This window comes from Mustela putorius, unplaced genomic scaffold (assembly GCF_011764305.1).
Source record: "Mustela putorius furo isolate JIRA1106 unplaced genomic scaffold, ASM1176430v1.1 tig00003974_pilon_pilon_pilon, whole genome shotgun sequence".
NCBI classification, from domain to species: domain Eukaryota; kingdom Metazoa; phylum Chordata; class Mammalia; order Carnivora; family Mustelidae; genus Mustela; species Mustela putorius.
This window is the reverse complement of record NW_025422117.1, coordinates 4,052,873-4,071,814: the sequence shown is the minus strand read 5'-3', so window position 1 is coordinate 4,071,814 and position 18,942 is coordinate 4,052,873. Positions and strand designations below refer to the sequence as shown.

Genomic DNA, 18,942 nt, shown 5'->3' with positions numbered 1-18,942 from the left:
TATGGTTTCTCTTTAATAATGAAGTAGATGTGATATGTTATTTAGCATCTACCCTACCTTGGATTTATGCATATTGATTTTGTATGTGGATTATTCTTTTGCACAACAGCAAAATCACTGGTTTATATGACAGTTCTTTCATAAGTATAAATTCTTTTTTTTTTAAATGATTTTCTTTTTCTTTTTTTTTTTTAAGATTTTATTTATTTATTTGACAGGCAGAGATTACAGGCAGAGAGATAAGAGGAAGCAGGTTCCCTGCCGAGTAGAGAGCCTGATCCAGGGCTCGATCCCAGGACCCTAGGATCATGACCGGAGCCGAAGGCAGAGGCTTAACCCACTGAACCACCCAGGTGCCCCGCCATCTTTTCTTTAAAAAAAAAAAATAATAAATAAAATTACCCAGTGGATTGGCCTTTAGATCGTTCAGTTTCTGTTGTAAATGTTTATATATTAACATTTTATATTAGGATCAAAAATTCACAAAAGTATGTTTATCCCTCATCATTAAAGATTTAAATGTATATAGAACAGTTATTTGCTGTTCTCATCATCGGAGTTGAGAAATGTTTGGGATCACAAATACACACATTCAGAAATACTAACATATGTTTAGGTTAATCTAATTAACTGGAATGTGTCAATATCAGATTTAACACAGATTGAAAGACAAATCTTTATATTGCGATGAGTTGATAGCATACTGAGAAACTGCTGCAGAAGAGTCCATTTTAAAAAGACATTTTGTGGGGCACCTGGTGGCTCGGTGGGTTAAGCCTCTGCATTTGGCTCAGGTCATAATCCCAGGGTTCTAGGATCCAGCCCCGCATTGGGCTCTTTGCTTGGCAGGGAGTCTGCTTACCCCTTGATGTTTGAACATCACTTAGAGTTGGCAGAAATCAGAGGAACATCTGTAATTCCTGGGGTAGCATTCACCCTTCATTGCACTGAGAATCTTTGGTGGATATCAGTCACAATCACGTCTACAGCATGCACCTTAGAAAAAATGGTGGGAGGTATGTAAGTATGCCTCTGGTATTGGTATCTTTAAATCTATCCTCTTTTGATCTTAAAAGAAATCGCACACATTGCTATTTAACCTTCATTGGCAAATAATCTCATTTGCAACCTACCTCATAATTCTTGGCCACACACAGTTTGCGGAGAGACACGAGCCTCTATTAATGAGAACAATATAAGCTTAGCAGTTTTATTTTAGTTCAGATCACAGGTTTAATTCATTTTTCACACTCACTTTTGCGGGTCTCTGAAAGCAGAGTGCAGTGGTCAAGACGGCAATTGTGGGGTCAGACTGTCGGCTGGAATGCTTGTGGAGCTCCTCTATGAACGCAGGCAGAACCTGTCATAGGTTATCTGCAAGTGCAGTTTTTCAAAACCTGTCTAGGTTGAAGGACTCATGGAGGCAGATGGTTATATGCAGACTCGGGAACCAAAACAGCTGGGTTGCAAACGCCGCTGCAGATACCTGGCAGTCTGAATTTTCCTCACCCTGCCTGGGCCATCAGGTAAGCCCACTTGGCAGAGCAGCTAATCTCACTTGACGCCTCCCTTTACTCACATTTTTACTGAGCGTATAGTAGATAGCTTACATTCACGTGGGCACTGGAGATGCAGACATAACAGGTGTCCTGCTTCCTTAGTGCTCTGTGTTGCAACAGAGTCACAACCACCTTTAAAAGCCATCGTTTTGGGGATGCCTGGATGGCTCAGTGGGTTAAGCATCTGTCATTGGCTTAGATCGTGATCCCAGGGTCCTGGGATCAAGTCCCACATCAGGCTTCCTATTCTGGGATGAGCCTGCTTCCTCCTCTACCTCTCATGAATAAGTAAATAAAATATTTTTTAAAAACTAAAAAAAAAAAAAATAATAATCAAAGCTGTTGCCTTTGATAATAGGTTAGATGCCCTTCTTTGGCTCAGACTGCTGTCACAGAATACGGGATGCCCTATATAAATGACAGAACACTTATTTCTCATAGTTCTGGAGGCCAGGAAGTCCAAGATTCTTGTTCTGGCAGATTCCTTGTCTGGCAAGAACCTCCTTCCTGGTTCCCGGATGGTCATGTCACTGTGTCCTCACATAGCAGAAGGGACAAAGGAGCTCTCCAGAGCCTCTTTTGTGGAGGCACTAATCCCATTCACGAGGGCTTCACCCTCATGACCAAGTTACCTCCCCAAGGCCTCACTCCCAAGTGCCGTCGTCATATTGGAGATTAGATTTCAGCAGATTAATTTTAGGGGAGAAACAATCATTCTGTCTGGAGCAGGCACCTTAATATATCACACTAAAGCTTGAAACCCAACATTTCATGGTCTCAGCATAGAATCAGAATACACGATACTGTATTTCATCTGTCTGTGCTTTTCATAAAGGGGTTTGGTTTGGTTTGGTGTTGTTGCTATGTATCCGTTTGTAGTACACTACAGCATATTCTACGGCATATTCTTGACACAGTTCCACATTATTTGTAGCTCGCCTTGCACTTCTGCCTTTTATTATTTCATTTTATGCTACTGTTGTTGCATCTCCTTTTATAATATATTCAGTGGTCTGATTAGTGAATTATTGTGTGGTCTTTTACAACCCAATTAAAAATAACGATGAGACCGGGGTTATGGGAGATAATTTTATTGAGTGTATTTTACAATTAATTATGTATTGATAACAGTCCAGCATCATTATTTATTATAATTAGGCTAATTATAAAATGTAATTACTAGAATATCCAAGGTATTCAACTGCTGCCTAAAGCTATCATTTTGAAATACAACTTTTGCTTGCCGATTACTACAGCCTTCCGTAATTTGTAGAAAAATTATGCTCTGTTATTTCTATGGAGAAATTGATTGGGAAGCATCCGTTCCTAAATGAGAAAATAAAATGTCGCATGGTAGTTTGGTAGTTTTGGGGTGATAAGGTAATAAGAACAACAGAACACAGTTCAGAAGACGCTCACAGAGTTACTGTCATTGACTAATACAACTCATGACTTTCCTAATACTTAACAGGGTTTGCCAGTCAAAGCATTGTTTAACCATGAACTATTTTACTTTCTTTTTAATTTGACCATGCTAGGGGTGTCGGAGGATTATCAGTCTTGCCTATGGGCATTGAGCTTCTCTGTGCAATAACTGGTATATAATCTACTAGCTTTCATTCTGGGGGGGAAAAAAAAGAAAAAAACAAGAAAAAGTGTAAAATACAGTAGGTGTTAATCAAACATCTAATGACAGTCTTTTATCAACAATGAACCCACGGCTGGAAATTATCTCCTCAGTGACACTTTTCCTTCCATCATTGGTGGATTACGGTTGACTGTGGAACAGAGTAAGTAGGCAACCACTATATCGTAACTTCTTTTTTATGTCTATACTTTCTAAAGATGTATGACTCTGGGAAATGCATCTTAAAATATTTATGTGGTATGTGTAATGCCTACTGTTGACCAGCCATTATCCTGGGAGGGCTAACGTAGGTTTAGTAGGTGGAGCACTCCCATTTGGATCCTTAGTGCATTGGGTAGGATGCATTAAGCTCATTTACTGTCTGGAGCAGACAGATGCACAGTTTCAACATGCAGACTAAGCCTTTTCCTGTTTTATCTCTGCTTTTGTCACAGAAACTCTGGAAACTCTCATCAGGCAAGCAGAGAACTACACCAGCATTCTCTTCTGCAACACCTACAGGAACATGGCCCTAGAGGCTGCAGCTTCCATTCAGGAGCTGTTCACTGACGTGGGGCTCTATTTATTTGGTGCGGATGTTAATCCCGAAGAGTTCATAAACCGATTCTTTGACAGTCTTTTCCCTCTCGTCTACAATCACCTCATTAACCCTGGCGTGTCGGACAGTTCCCTGGAATATTCGGAATGCCTCCGGATGGCCCGCCGGGATGTTAGTCCCTTTGGTAATATTCCCCAAAGAGTAATGGGGCAGATGGGGAGATCGCTGCTGCCGAGCCGCACGTTTCTGCAGGCGCTGAATCTGGGCATTGAAGTCATCAATACCACAGACCATCTGCACGTCTCCAAAGAGTGCAGCAGGGCCCTGCTGAGGATGCAGTACTGTCCTCTCTGCCAGGGCCTGACTCTCAGCAAGCCTTGCATGGGGTACTGCCTCAACGTCGTGAGAGGCTGCTTGGCACACACGGCAGAGCTGAATCCGCACTGGCATGCCTACATCCGGTCACTGGAGGAGCTCTCAGATGCCATGCATGGAACATACGACATTGAACATGTGCTCCTGAACTTCCATGTGCTTGTTAATGATGCTGTGACGCAAGCTCACCTCGATGGACAGAAGTTATCGGAACAGGTAAGCAGCCACACCACATCTCCTGACCCATGGCTTGGAACTCAGACATTAGCCCCATACATAAAGTTCCGTGCTTTATAAGCACACCGTTTATGAACTTGAAAATGATGACAGCTAAACAAGTTAGGGCCTCAGGAAAGAGTGGGAGAATGCATGGATTGCCATATTTGAGTCAAGGTATATTTTCTATATCTTACAGTAGAAGTTTGGTTAGCTGTGTTCCACTTTTTCCTTGAAGTAGAAGCCTTCTACTAGGGTTAGTTCAGTGAGGGAGAGGACTCTGGTTTAAAATCAGAACCAGCAAGGATTCGAATCTGCCCTCTGCCAGGAATTCCCAGATGCTTTAGATTCTTTGAGCCCGTCTCCTCATTGATTAAAAAAAAAAAAAAAAAGAATAACACGTGACTTTTGGAGTATTCTTTTTTGGGAAGATAGACAATATGTATGTGAACTACCTAGTATGGTGCCTGTTACTCAAAAAAACGGGTCGTTATTGTTAGCATTTTCAAGGTGTTCAGCATTCAAATAGAAAATGCTAATGATATATTCATTAAATGAAGACTTGACAGCTTAATGTTCGGAAGTGTTTCTTCAGAGACTCTTCAGAATCTGTCACAGTGATGGTATAATGATTTTTCAAAATGTGCCATATGCAACATGGTGTTTTATTCCAAGAAGACTTTAGAAAGTGTTGGAAACAAAATCATGGAGTAAAAGGGAGCAGGAGTTTTCTGTTTCTCCCACCTTCTGTAGAATCATTTTCTTACATATTCACAGGCTCCTGAGTAACATTCTCATATCCCATATAATGAAATAGGACCTGTTGCTGGTGTTGACCCTCCATCATTTCTCCTGAAACAAAATTATAGTCCTTGGTGCTGAGAGAAGACATCTCCCGCCCGCCAGTACTAATTTACTGAATTAATAAACATCCTAATCATTAGCCTTATAAGTCAGTTTTTTAAATTTCTGATAGATTTTGAATCTGAAAATATTTATGTGCAATCATCTCCTCACCTTTTTTCCTAACTTTCAGGGTCTTTGCAGGGCCCATGTGAGCCTATAACGTACCCTTAACCAGATTAGACATGGTGCCCTCTTTAGGTGCATGCCACACTTTTGTATGGCTTGGTGGGTAGAGAGTGAGCTGGATATCAACTCCTGCTTCCCAATTTATTCAGCTGGGTGTCCTTGGACAGTGAATGGGATTCCCAACCATATGCAGTGGTTGGAATCTCTCTGCAAGCTCGTTCCTTTCTGGAGATCAGATTAGCACCAGAACGTTTGGGAGGAATGTAATACACCAACTCAAAATGAGGTATAAAAGACATTGAAGGCTTCAAGTATTTATTAGTTACAAGAAATAAGATCCAAGAAGTAAATATGAATACTATGATATCGAGTATCTGCAGACAGGAGAACAGGCCCCAGAGCTCTGAAATCAAGCCTAGATTTGATTATTAATTTAGGGCATGCTATGCAAACATGTAGGGCTGGAGTTCTCTAATATCTCTAAGTACATAGGTTTTAATGCCTTTTATTATGTATTTTCAAGAACTGCAGGGCCTGTTTGTATCCTTAAAAATCTATCACATAGAAAATTGTGTTTTTCCTATTTCAAACACTAAACTAATAGAGGTTCATACTTAGATAAACATGTTTTTCAAATCCTGCGTTTGCTAGTCATTTGTCATGTGGCCTGGGAAAGCTACTAACACCCTTTGAATCTGTTTGGTCTTGTGTGGAGAAGGCAGACACGGTTCAGGTGGACTAATGTCAGTAAGGCTCTGACATGGGTAGACACGGGTCCTAGAAATGCTTTTTCCTTTCCCTATTCTAAGGCTGGCCCTGAGCCGAATTCAGGGAAGCAGGTTGCTTTAGTATCTTAAAGGATTAGAATCACCATTGTACTTGTGTTTTATACATAAGTTTTGTTTTTATTTATTTTTAAAATATTCTATTTACTTATTTTAAAGAGAGAGTGGGGGTGAGCAGTGGGGAGAGGCAGAGAGAGGGAGGGAGAGAGAGAATCTCCAGCAGACTCCCGGCTGAGTGTGGAGCCCGACCTGGGGTTTGATCTCACCATCCTGAGATCATGACCTGAGCCCGCCCAAACCAAAAGTTGGAGGCTTAACCCACTGAGCCACCCAGGCACCCCTATAAACAAGTTTTAAACAAGATTGCTGTCATAGGAAACTCTGTGGTGGGTTTATAAAGAACGTTCTTTTCTTTTAGGCAAATCGTTTGATTTGCTAAATCAGTCGTCCTATGACTATTTTGAGAAATACCCATCATTACTAATACGTTGTAGATTCTTTTCTAAATGAAACAACTGAGATTCTCTTTAAAACTTATGGCAGCAGCAGAAGGAGATACTGACTTTAAATTCCTTGAAAATTGACTCATTAATATTTATTTCTGCCAACTTCAAAGTGATTTATAAGCTGTTTATCAAGCTTCGATAACCAGTTCACACATCAACGAATTTAACAAACTCAAAATAAATTACTGGAGAGCCAGAACATAATGACTTTCTCACATTCCCAAAGCAATCTCTGAGATCTAGGACTTCCAAGTCAAGTCCTCAGTAAATACATATTTTCACTTTAAGAAATCCATAGAGGTATCTGCTGTATCATGTTTCTGTTGGATGAATTTCAACTGGAAAGAAAAATGTTCTCAGTTTCCTGAGAAAATTGTAAGTATCTTCTATTTAATAAGCCATTAGAGAAACAGAATCTAATTTACAATAGAGTATTTTCATTTTATAATTATTCTGAGGCTTAAGGCAATGCTTAATTTAATAAAACACTAACAGAGAGTCAGCAAAGTGTAGATACTAAAAGCACAGGCTCTACTGTCGGACTGGATTTTACATCTGCTGTACACTTACTAGCTGTGAGTTTGAGCGTTTGATTACTGATCTCTCTCTGCTTTGGTGAAATACCTACCTAGAATAATACCTACACCATGGAGTTCTTGTTAGAATAAAATGAGCTTTCACACTTAGATGAGCGTCTTGTACATGGTGAATGTTTGCAGTCAAATGCTCTACCACTGAGCTATACCCTCTCATGGTGAATGTTTGAATCCTACTAATTATCATCTCATTGCATTATTTATGGATACTTTGTTGGTTTCTCTGATGTTGTAAATGCTCCCAAAGCAAACACGCCCTTCCTAATGTGGTGTAGAGTTAAAAAGTTTTTTAATCATTTAATGTAAGGAAATAATTGTCAAGATTCTCCTTGACTGAGAAAAAACCCTGGAATTTTTAGAAAAAATTATGCAACTCCATAATGTGTTTTAATATTAATGGCTATTAATTAATAATTAATAGATTATTTAATGATTAAATGATTTGATCATTTAATGACTGAATGATTCCTTATTAGGAAATCATTTATTTATTTTGTAAATAAAAACTTGGTTGTTTAGCTATTCATTGTATTTAGCATTTTTTAAAAAGATTTTATTTATTTATTTGTCAGACAGAGATCACAAGTAGGCAGAGAAGCAAGCAGAGAGAGAGAGAGGAGGAAGCAGGCTCCCTGCTTAATATAATTTAATATTTTACCTTACTCAAAGAACCCAGGACCTGTATTAATTTCAGCATTTCAACATCTTCTAAATGCAACAGATGTTACTAAGAAATTCAGCAGAGCATTGATTCTATACAATTTTAGAAGCAAAATATTTTTCCTGCTTTATTGGCATACAATTGACAACATCACATTTTTATTTAAATATTTGGTAGAATTCACCAGAGAAACTTGGTCCTGGGCTTTTCTTTGTCGAGAGGTGTTTGTTTTGTTTTGTTTTGTTTTTATTACTGATTTAATCTTCTTACACATTATTGGTCTGTTCAGATTTTTATTTCTTTTCATGATTTAGTTTTGGTAAGTTCTATGCTTCCAGGAATTTATCCATTTATTCTGGATTATCCACTGTGTTGGCATAAAGTTGGTCTTAGCTGTCTCTTATGATTCTTTATATTTCTGTGGTGTCAGTTGTAATATTTCCTCTTTCACTTATAATTTTATTATTTGAGACTTTCCGATTTTTTTCTGAGTCTAGCTACTTTTTTATCTTTTCAAAGACCAGCTCTTAATTTCATTGATATTTTCTATTGTTTTCCTAGTTTCCAATTTCATTTTTTTCCTTGATCTTTGTTATGTCTTTTCTTCTGGCAACTTTGGGCTCAGTTCTATTTTTCCCCTAGCTAAGGATGTAAAGTTACGTTGTTTATTTGTGAGTTTTTCCCCCTTACCATAGATGTTCATCACTATAAACTTCCCAGCCAGCACTGCTTTTGCTGGATCTCATAAATTTTGATCTGCTCTGTTTTCACAACTGGGATTGGGGGTTGCTCTCCAGACTGAATGGTGCTTTGCCGAGGATGGGATTTATGGCAAGTGTGTGTGTCTCAGTCCTGCTTGCCCATTTCAGGATCGGTGTTTTCTCAGTCCCCAATGTGTTCAGCTAGTTTCTGGATTTCTTTCAGAGGAAATTTCTCTATGTGTAGTTGTATGGTTTGTCCATTTGGTGCCTCTGTGGCAGGAGGGAAATTCAGGAGCCTCCTCTGTTGCTATCTTGGGAATTACTACCACAAAAAGCTTTTTTTTTTTTTTTTTTTTAAGTCTGTAATGGGTTGAGAAACATAATTTCCAACAGTAAAAGTCCTAATTTGTATTTTAAATAGATAATCAGTTTTTCACATCTCTTACCTATGCACTATTAGTAGAGATTCAGCTGGTTGCATTCAAATTACTTTAGAATAGCTATTCACTTCAATTTTAATACCTATCAAAATTGAGTTTAAGGTGAATTGTACATGCTAGTGCACTCTAATTAAACTCTGTTGTTGAGATAACTATACCTCATCACTTCCTGTCTATACACTCACATTTATCTGCATCTAAAAATGAAACCGTAATAAATTAATCATGTGTTTTTAAGTATCTCAGTGATATTCTTCTATATAAATTGAAAAGGAAAATTAAAATAGTAACCTGGATGATTTCTGGCAAGGCACTAATTTTGTTCTCTTTTTCTATAATGTGGCATACAATTTCCTAAAAATCACTATGTTATACGATTTTGTATAATAGAGATTATAGGACAAATAAGGTTGAGACAACACATTACTCTCCAAAAGGTGCATCCCTGAAATGGTTTCCAGTGTGGGAATGGTAGGAGGAATGTACTTTCCAAGGACATGGGTAGGCGGAGGTTTGGAGCCTCCAATTACCTCTGTCCAGCTTGCATGTCACCTGGCAGTCACATCCTCTCGGGCACAACCTTCAACAGTTCCACAAGAAACAAAAAGCCAAGAAGGAATTATGTCTGAAGCAAACTTTTTTTTTTTTTTAAACAAGCTTTTATTCATGTACGTTTTTGTATTTGGCTGCCGCAGAATAAAAGACCATGACCAAAAGTTGTAAATTAACAACCTATGGATCAGTTTTTTGGGTAGCTAGGTGAAACTTCATTGAAAACATACTCAGAATATACTTAAACTATCATTTTAACCTTTGCCTGATTTTTTATTTAATTTATGTGGAGGGTTGATGTTATTAGTAGATTCTTCCACTGGACATGTTCTTTTACAAAGAACGAGCTCCACACGAGACAAGGGACAATCAGAAGACGTCAACTAGTCAGAAATGAAGGGGAAAGATACAAGTTTCTAGGGTAAAGGAGATCTCAGAGCGAATCCAATCTAAGCGGGCCAACCCAAGTAGAAAAACCTGTAAACTCATAAAAAGAAGATTCATTAGATTATGAGAGACCATTCAGTCCAAGTCATGGTCTCATACAGAAGTCACTTCAGGATGTTGTCACCTGCTTAGTTCCGCACACTAGTAGTGAGAGGAAACTGGGCTTTGCAGAATGGCGGCAGGAGTACGTAGCCATAATTAGTGGGTTCTCCTCTCAGGGCTGGAATCATTGAGCTCTTTTCAACTGTGGAGTGAGGCAAAAATTTTCTGACTAGAGGTAAATCAAAGGTTCTATTGTCCAGTGATTTTATGCTCAAATAAATGTAATATATCAAGATATTTCTGTAACGTGGTCAGCCTCTGTTGTTAAGAATTTTCCTCACATGCATGATAAGATCTAAATCTTTCATCTATTGGAGATTTTCCCCGTGCACTTATAGGTCATGGGGGAAAGGGAGGTCCAGTTTGGTCCTTTGAGGATGTCTCCAGAGCTTGAAATGATTTTCAGTAGTGAGGGCCAGTCACGACCCACACACCTCATATGAGGTAAGCCTATTTTTTTTTTTTAAGGAACACATTAGATTAGAAACTTGCATAATTTAAAGATAGATATTTCCTAAACCTTTGAGAATGTGGCATGATTAATTTGGGATGTTATCTTTCTGAGAAAGATTATAATATGAATTACTTGAGAATAAATACTGAAAGCCATGATGGTTTATTTCTACTTAATTTCCTAAGAGAAGAATAATTATTAAATGTCTTGTGAAGATCTAGAGATCTATAAAGGAAAATCTGGACAAAGATCTTCTGGAACAATGGCCTGTCTTGTTTGTAGATTATTTCTAGTTGTTTGTAAATTCATCCTTATGGTGAATGAATAGTTATGTCCTCAGTTGCCATGCATTGTACTCTAGACTCTAATGCTCTGAAGACAGGGACTTAGTCTTGACCTTAGTTAAGATTAGATCTTAAACTTTGGATATTTGAAGGCTGTTATTTTGCCTGCTTTCCCGATATCTTTCCAGACTATTCACTCCTGTTTTATTCAATTCTTCTTTTTAGGCTTTCTTGTTAGGATCACTGTTTCAACTTCACAGCTCTGTCTGGCTCTTCTGGAAAACTTGCTGACTCAGGATGGAGTTGGCCAGACTGGAGCAAGCCTGGGGGTTGACAACTGGTGGATACTGGGCATGGATCTTTTCATTCCCTCCCTATCACGGCCAAGTGCTTCTCTTTCCTCAGGGATCTGCCATCTGGAAGAGTCCTGCCCTTTGGTCTTAGGCCTCTGCCAAATGCACATTTTTTTTAATGAACAATGGAAGGACAGTATTCAAAACCTTTAATTTCTTCCTCATTCAATTTTTGTGTGATGTATTTGCTTTGTTAAGTTATTGTTGTTTCTCTGAGCAAACAGAGCTCTTATCTCAGTAACACGAGCTTTTGTGTCCTGGGCCTGAAGGTTTTAATAATACCCAGGGATTCTTTTTAATTTTTCTGAAGTATTTTTAATTGAATTTTCTAAGTGTGTGGCTGTTCAGATGCATCACTGATATTTTTAGCTGGTTTGGAGTGATTCCTTTCTACCTTAAATGGAGTAAATTCTCTCTAAATCGGAAGCTTCATGCATGAAACTTGGTTTCCTTTTCTTGATCAAGTTCAAGAAGCATATGATATTCCTGCTGCAATTTTCATCTCTCCCTTTCTACTTGTGTGTTTTCTGAATGCAACAAAGCTTTCTTGGTTGGAGATTTTTCACATGACTTTAAATGATTTTTGCATTGAGAATTCTAGCTTCTGCAGTTACTTGGTGTACATTTACTTTCTCTTCTTCTTTGAAAGTTTGTAAAGTGGTACTTAACTCAGTCATATAAATCAGCAGTCCTTTGGCTTCACCAATGAAGAAGCCTCCATTTTCCAGTGCCTTCCTTATATCCAATTTAATGTTTGCACAATCTCTGCTCTCTTCTCCAAGAACAGCAGCCCAACTATTCATCTGTAGTAAGTGTTCACCTAGAGGGTTGATCTGACCCTTTCTTATTGAGAACTCACTCTGTGGGCAGAGTTTTATGAGATTATTTTTTCTTTTTAGTAAATTTGTCTACTCTATGCTTCCATTTTTGAGGTTCTTATGAAAGGAACTTTATCCTTCTCTGAAGATTAGAATTTACCTCCAAAGTCCTCATTAATGCTGTCTGAAGCTTTTCTTCATTGTTTGGCTGGATTTTGAAGGCTGTTTTAGTTGCAGCTTTGACGCTTCTTCTAAGGAGTTAACTTTGTTTATAATGTCAACCATCATCTGAACTTGTAAACGTAGAGATTTTTCTCCTTTCCATGCTTCCTGTAAGTACCTGGTTTAAGCTCAAGTAAAGAGTGGTGGCTTTCTAGCTCTTTATTCATCATCTTCACGTTTATTATGTCTTAAGGAAGTTTTAAAGCTTGCCTCTGGCATAGTTAATTCAAATTCTCCAAACTCTCTTACTAAGTGGCCCAAATTCTCAAACCATTCGTTATTTTTACTCCAGAGGGTCAGACATTCTTGTGGTCAGTTCTTTGTTTCTCCTTGCATAGTAACAGAGGGTTTTAGACACAGAAAAAATCCCATTCTGACTGTAAAACTACCACTTCTCACAGTATTCTCTGGGCTGTTGGGCCCCCCACTGCTGGTCATGGAGCAACATTACACAGACTATCATGACCATCAGTGGAACTTCTCTGCACCCCAAGGCCATTGATGGGTCATCTCATGTTGCCATGACTCTATGGCCACAGTAGACTACACAGTTCTGCTCAGAATGTCCCTGGTGCCTAAAAACCAGGGCAGACCTCAGTGGAGGTGATAGAATTGACAAGAAAACAGTGCCTGCCACCCCTGGCCACCTCTTCACCCACAAAGTCAGCAGTCATATCACACGGCCGGGGGATATGGAATAGGCTCTGTAGGCCAAGACAGATACTCAGCCGCTCTGGCCACCTGGAGTCTTCCTGGACTGTGCCAAGAACTTAACAGGGAAATATCTTTCCACATCAGCAATTATTCTTGTTCAGGAAGCTCTACAGTGGAGGGTTGCATGTCCCCAACCCTGGCCCCTTCTTCTGTAAGCTTTTCATTTTGTGTCTTTGAAGACCTACTTCAACTGATGATGATCAGGGAAGAGTCTGTCAGTGCTCCCCTTGGTGTGTTTCTCGCTGGCGATGAATGTGTATGGGGGAAGGATGAGAAATGCAGTCTGATAGGCTCTGGGTAGGCTCTCCACTCAATTCTCTGTTTTCACATTTAACAACTAAGGAAGACCTAAGAGGATTTTTCAAAGCTTTCACGTTTCAAAAATGTGCAGTCTAGCCATGGGGTCTTTGGCTCCACTCCCATTTTTCTCCTAGGACTGTGCCCTTAGGGCCTTTATGGACCAGAGGAGCTGGGAGCTGATATCTGACCCTTCAGCAGCTGTCTTTTGAGAAAAGGAGAACCTCCCAGTCTTTGAAGCTGAAGCTTCCTGGTTCCTTCTTCCATTTTCAGGCACTCTGTGTTTGTTTGGAGACTAGAATAAGCAGATGTTCTAGTTGTGGCTGCTGCTGCCACTGTTGCAAAACCACCCAAGGGCAGTGGGAAAAGGGATAGACGTAGAAAGCCAGCGCCGGTGTGTGGTGGGTATGAAAGGTTCAGTATTAAGATGTGTCCTAAATTCTTCACTGACCTTTGAGCTGTGTTTGTCTGTATGATATGGACAGTCTGATTTAAAGAGGATCCCACTTTAGTCCATCAATCAACAGTAGGTGTTTGATGCTGGTTCTCGCAATTAGGCAAGGACTAATGCACATCAAAGTGACCTACCTCTGGGTCTGATCTAGGGATAGGAAATCTTTATCCAAGCAGACAGAGAAGGGCTCTAATAATAATCTCCTGTATTGCCAAATGTTATGTGGTTATAATTTCTCTCAATGAAGTAGTAATATTTTTGGAAGTTATCCAAAAAATGAGAAGAAGGCAACATTATGCTAATACTCTTGATGATTTAATAGGAGAGAGCACCTGAGTTATCACAAGGTATATGTATTTTTTTGTTTGTTTGTTTTTAGTTACTATTTTACTCACTGTAAAGGCCATACTGTGCTCTGTAAAGCTACATGTTAATTTGCATGTGGTTAATACATTAAAAATAATTTTTGTCCTGTTGAATTACAAGTTATTTTTATCTGAGTGAGAAAAACCCTGCAAAGTTTTTGTTTTATTTACCTGAAAAATATTAATCTTATTTGTTATTATTCTAACATTAGACTAATAGCCCGGTGTTCTTTTTTTTTCCCCACTGACTATAATGCTAATCTCTTTCAAGCAGCTTTATTGCTCTTCTTATTTCCTCATTAAGGAATTGAACAAGTCTTTCACAATAGCTCTTTATATATTCGTTTTAGAGGCATACATTTTATCTTTTTGAAAATGATACTTTAATGCATTGAGAAAAAGAAAAGGCACTACAGACATTATTTCTTATAATGGGTAACATTGTTTTTGGTAGGTAGGAAGTGCCAGAAACTCAAATTCATTTAATACTTGCAGAGGAAAGGGGTGGCTATTAGGGCCGTATAACCAAAAAGGCCAATTGCTGCAGATAACTGAGGGTCTGATTTGATCTAGTTCCTCATAAACGCTATTGGGATTCTTGTCTACTTCTCAATGAAACTTGTCTGTGTTGGTTTGTTTCTCAGGCAGGCTTTCCCCAGATGGTAATGAGGTAAGCCATAAAACTTCTAGGGTCATCACCTTCTAGTTTAGCAAGAAAAAAAAAATGACTTATTTCTCAGAATTTCCTATGTTATTGCTTATCACTCTGGTTTTGGGGCTCTTCCTTTCCTTGAGGCATCTACTGGTTTCTTGACTGGCCACCTTTGGGTCATTTTCCCATTGTGGAGCCATAAATGGGATCAGCTCACAGAAACATGTCAGGACAGAGTTGGAGATGGTATTTCCAGAAGAGGAATAAAGGACAGCAATGAAAACAGAAAACGAAAAAGAAAAATCAAACAAGCGAGAAATGAAAATTACATAAATGAAGGATATAATTCATGATCACTATCTGTTAGAAATGTGCCCAAGAGCATCAATGTACCTATAACAATAAATTAAGATCTGAGCAAAATATAAATAAATACACAAATTAAAAATAAAACATAATAGAAATAGAAAAAATGTTAGAACTATTGTGTGTTCCAAGAACAGAATGGGATTACCAGAAGCATGTGCTTTAAATTCACAAGTAAGACATCCCTATCATGTATTATACTCGCCAAGCTAATGTTTACATAAAGGTACTAATTAATACAATAAGACAACGCATCAATAAAAATAACCTGATAAAAATAGGCAAAGGGTTTAGACATTCTCCAAGGAAAGTATAAATGTGGCTAGTAAAATAAATGTGGCTCGTAAAATATGTTCTACATCACTAGTCATTAAGAGCATTCACATCAAACCACAATGAGACAATGAGATACCACTTCGCGCCCCTCCTAGGGTGGCTATAATATAAACAGTCAATAATAACATGTATTGATTAACAACACAGGAAATGATAGATGTTGGTGAGGATGCCAACAGTGCCTTACACTGTTGGTAGGAATGCAGACTGGTACAGCCATTCTGGAGAAGAGTATGGAGGTTCCTCCAAAAGTGAGAAATAGAATCACTCTATTTTCCATCAGTTGCACCACTAGGTATTTACACAAAGGATATAAAAATACAGATTTGAAAGAGTACATGCCCCCCAATGTTTATAGCAGCATTATCATCAACAGCCAAACTGTGGAAAGGGCCCAATGTCCATCAACTGATGAATGGATAAAGAAGATATACTGTATATATACAATGGAATATTACTCAGCCATCAAGAAGAATTAAATCTTGTCATTTCATGGTAATTCGTGCCATTTCATGCTCTAATCATTACATGGATAGAGCTAGAGTGTATTATGCTAAGCAAAATACGTAAGAGAAAGACAAATACCATATGATTTCACTCATGTGGAATTTAAGAAACAAAACCGATGAACATATGGGAGGGTGATAAAAAGAGAGGGAAATAAACCATAAGATACTCATAAAGATAGAGAACACACTGAGGGTTTCTTGAGGGGTGGTGGGTGGGGGTAATGGGTTAAATGGGGGGTGGGTATTAAGGAGGGCCCTTGTGATGAGCCCTGTGTGTTGTATGTAAGTGATGAGTCACCATCTTCTGTTCCTGAAGCCGATACTATACTATATGTTAACTAATTAGAACTTAGGTTGCCTGGGTGGCTCAGTGGGTTAAAGCCTCTGCCTTCGGCTCAGGTCATGATCCCAGGGTCCTGGGATTGAGTCCTTCATCGGGCTCCCTGCTCAGCAGAGATCCTGCTTCCTCCTCTCTCTCTGTCTGCATCTCTGCCTACTTGTGATCTCTGTCAAATAAATAAATAAAATATTAAGAAAACTAATTAGAATTTGAATTAAAATTGAAAAAAAAAGACAAATCAAACAATAACAAGTGTTATTAAATCTGGACACTCATGCTTTGTTGGAGAGATTGTAAACTAGTGCAGCAACTTTGGAAAAGTTTGGCAGCTCCTTATATAGTTAAATGTAGGGTGAGCACATGACTGAGCCATTCTAGGCTAAGGTGTACCCAAGAGAACTGAATACAGATGTTTCTAAAAGCATATATAGACAACTGTGGCAGCTTTGTTTATAATAGCCAAAAAGTGGAAATGACCTAAATGTTTATCAGTTGCTGAATGGATAAGTAAAATGTCATATAACATTACAATGGAATATTTTTCTACAATAAAATAAGAATGAAGTACTGTTGCATACTACAATGTGATTGAACCTTGAAAAGATTATCTTATGTGAAAGAAGTTAGTCACAAAAGACCACATATCACATGATTCTAATCTTATGAAAAGTCTAGAATAGCAAATCCATTGAGACAGAAAGTAGATTAGTGGTTCCTGGGAGCTTGGGCGATGGGGGGAATGAAGAATTACTGCTAATGTGCATAGGACTGTTTTTGCAGGGGAAAGTGATAAAAATACTGGAAAATTATATAACAATGATGGTTGCATATCTCTGTCAACATAGTGAAATTCACTGAACTGCACATTTCAAAAGGGTGACTTTTATGGTACATCAATTGTATAACAATAAAGCTGTTATAAAAAAGTTATGTATAATTTTGAAAATTGGCTCCTACAAAAGGAAAACCGGCATATTCCAGGGAATGATTTCCATTTATAGGTTTGTTCTTTTTGTTGGCATATGCTTCTGGAGGCTTTGGGAACTCAGAGGGACAATGCGTCTATTCATTTGTCATCCAAATGGCACACTAAAAATGTTTTTGGAGACATTTTATCATTTAATGCTTCAAGGTCTTTCAGTGAAATAATTCTCCCCCATATATTAAAGGTTATGTTTTCTCTGCAGATAGTAAACTTTCTGACCTTGAAAAAGTGCTTTTCTCATTGGAGAAGTTTTGGGGCCAGAGTATAAATGAAGAGACAGATAATCTCATTCATTTATCCAAACCTCCAACAAATACACGTGGAGCGTTCGCAGTGTACCAGGCATTGCTGGACACGGGCTGTGTACACCAGCTGGACAGCCAGCTGCTCTGTTGGAGCTGACAGTAGACTCACTCACTTTTCCAGAGCACTGTGGCGGTATTCTAGTCTATTCTTCGCACAGAAAGTCAAAACAATCTGAACAGACTATAAAATAGATTTATGCTGAAAATCCCAACAATCTGAGGGTTTTGAAGGGGAGGGGGGTGGAAGGTTGGGGGAACCAGGTGGTGGGTATTGGAGAGGGCATGGATTGCATGGAGCACTGGGTGTGGTGCAAGAACAATGAATACTGTTACACTGAAAAGAAATTAAAAAAAAAAAATCCTTTAGTGGCTTCCTGTTGACCTTAGAATAAAATCCAAAAGGGTTTGTACTGTCTCCAGTGCCTTGCTCGTCTGCCCTTAGAGCCTCCCCCTTTCTCCTCATCTCCCACCACTCTTATGAATCCTTTGCTCTAGCTTGGCTAGAGTTCTCTTGTTTCCCATAGCATACAATCCTCTTGACACACTTGGCATTTATGTTCTCCTGAAAGTGGGCTTCTTTCCTGCCAACCATGCCCCACTCACCACCCTAACACCTTTACCTAGCGAATGCTAATGTTGCTCCTCAATTTGCTCTTACTTTTTTTTAATATATTTTTTTAATTTTTTATATACATATAATGTATTATTAGCCCCAAGGGTACAGATCTATGAATCACCAGGCTTACACACTTCACAGCACTCACCATAGCACGTACCCTCCCCAATGTCCATAACCCCACCACCCTCTCCCTACCCCCTGCCCCCTGGCAACCCTCAGTTTGTTTTGTGAGATTAAGAGTCTTTTATGGTTTGTCTCCCTCCCGATCCCATCTTGTTTTATTTATTCTTTTCCTACACCCCAAACCCCCCACATTGCGTCTCTGCTTCCTCATATCAGGGAGATCATATGTTGTCTATTTTGGTCTTACCTTTGCTACTAACTCTGGGAAGCTTCCCTGGGCCTCTGTAGAAAAAGTTGAGCAACTCTGTAATGTATTAGGGACACCATAACTTTTCCTTTATAGCATTTTGGGTGCATGTTGTTATTTAATTCTTCTTTTATATTGATTGTAAGTGCCAAGAGGGCAGAGACTGGCTGCTGTGTTCATCACTGTATCTCTAGAGTCTAGGTCTTGATGGACATACGCATTCCTCAGTGAATACCTGTTGGTCAACAGTAGATCTCACCTTTCTCCTGCATTGCCTGGACTCTTGGAATCGTTTCCATATTGATCTCTCTATGCCACCTTTGCCTTCTTTGTGTTTCCAT

General features: G+C 38.8%; 1 protein-coding gene across 2 annotated transcripts in view; it reads left to right on the top strand.

Moving 5' to 3' along the window:
- Window positions 1-18,942, top strand: part of GPC5 (glypican 5) — a 1,424,459-nt gene that overhangs the window by 284,087 nt on the left and 1,121,430 nt on the right. For both annotated transcript variants that reach the window (XM_004746153.3, XM_004746154.3), the window contains exon 3: window positions 3,642-4,336. In XM_004746153.3, the coding sequence (XP_004746210.1) occupies window positions 3,642-4,336 (695 nt within the window). The remainder of the gene's footprint in view (window positions 1-3,641; window positions 4,337-18,942) is intronic.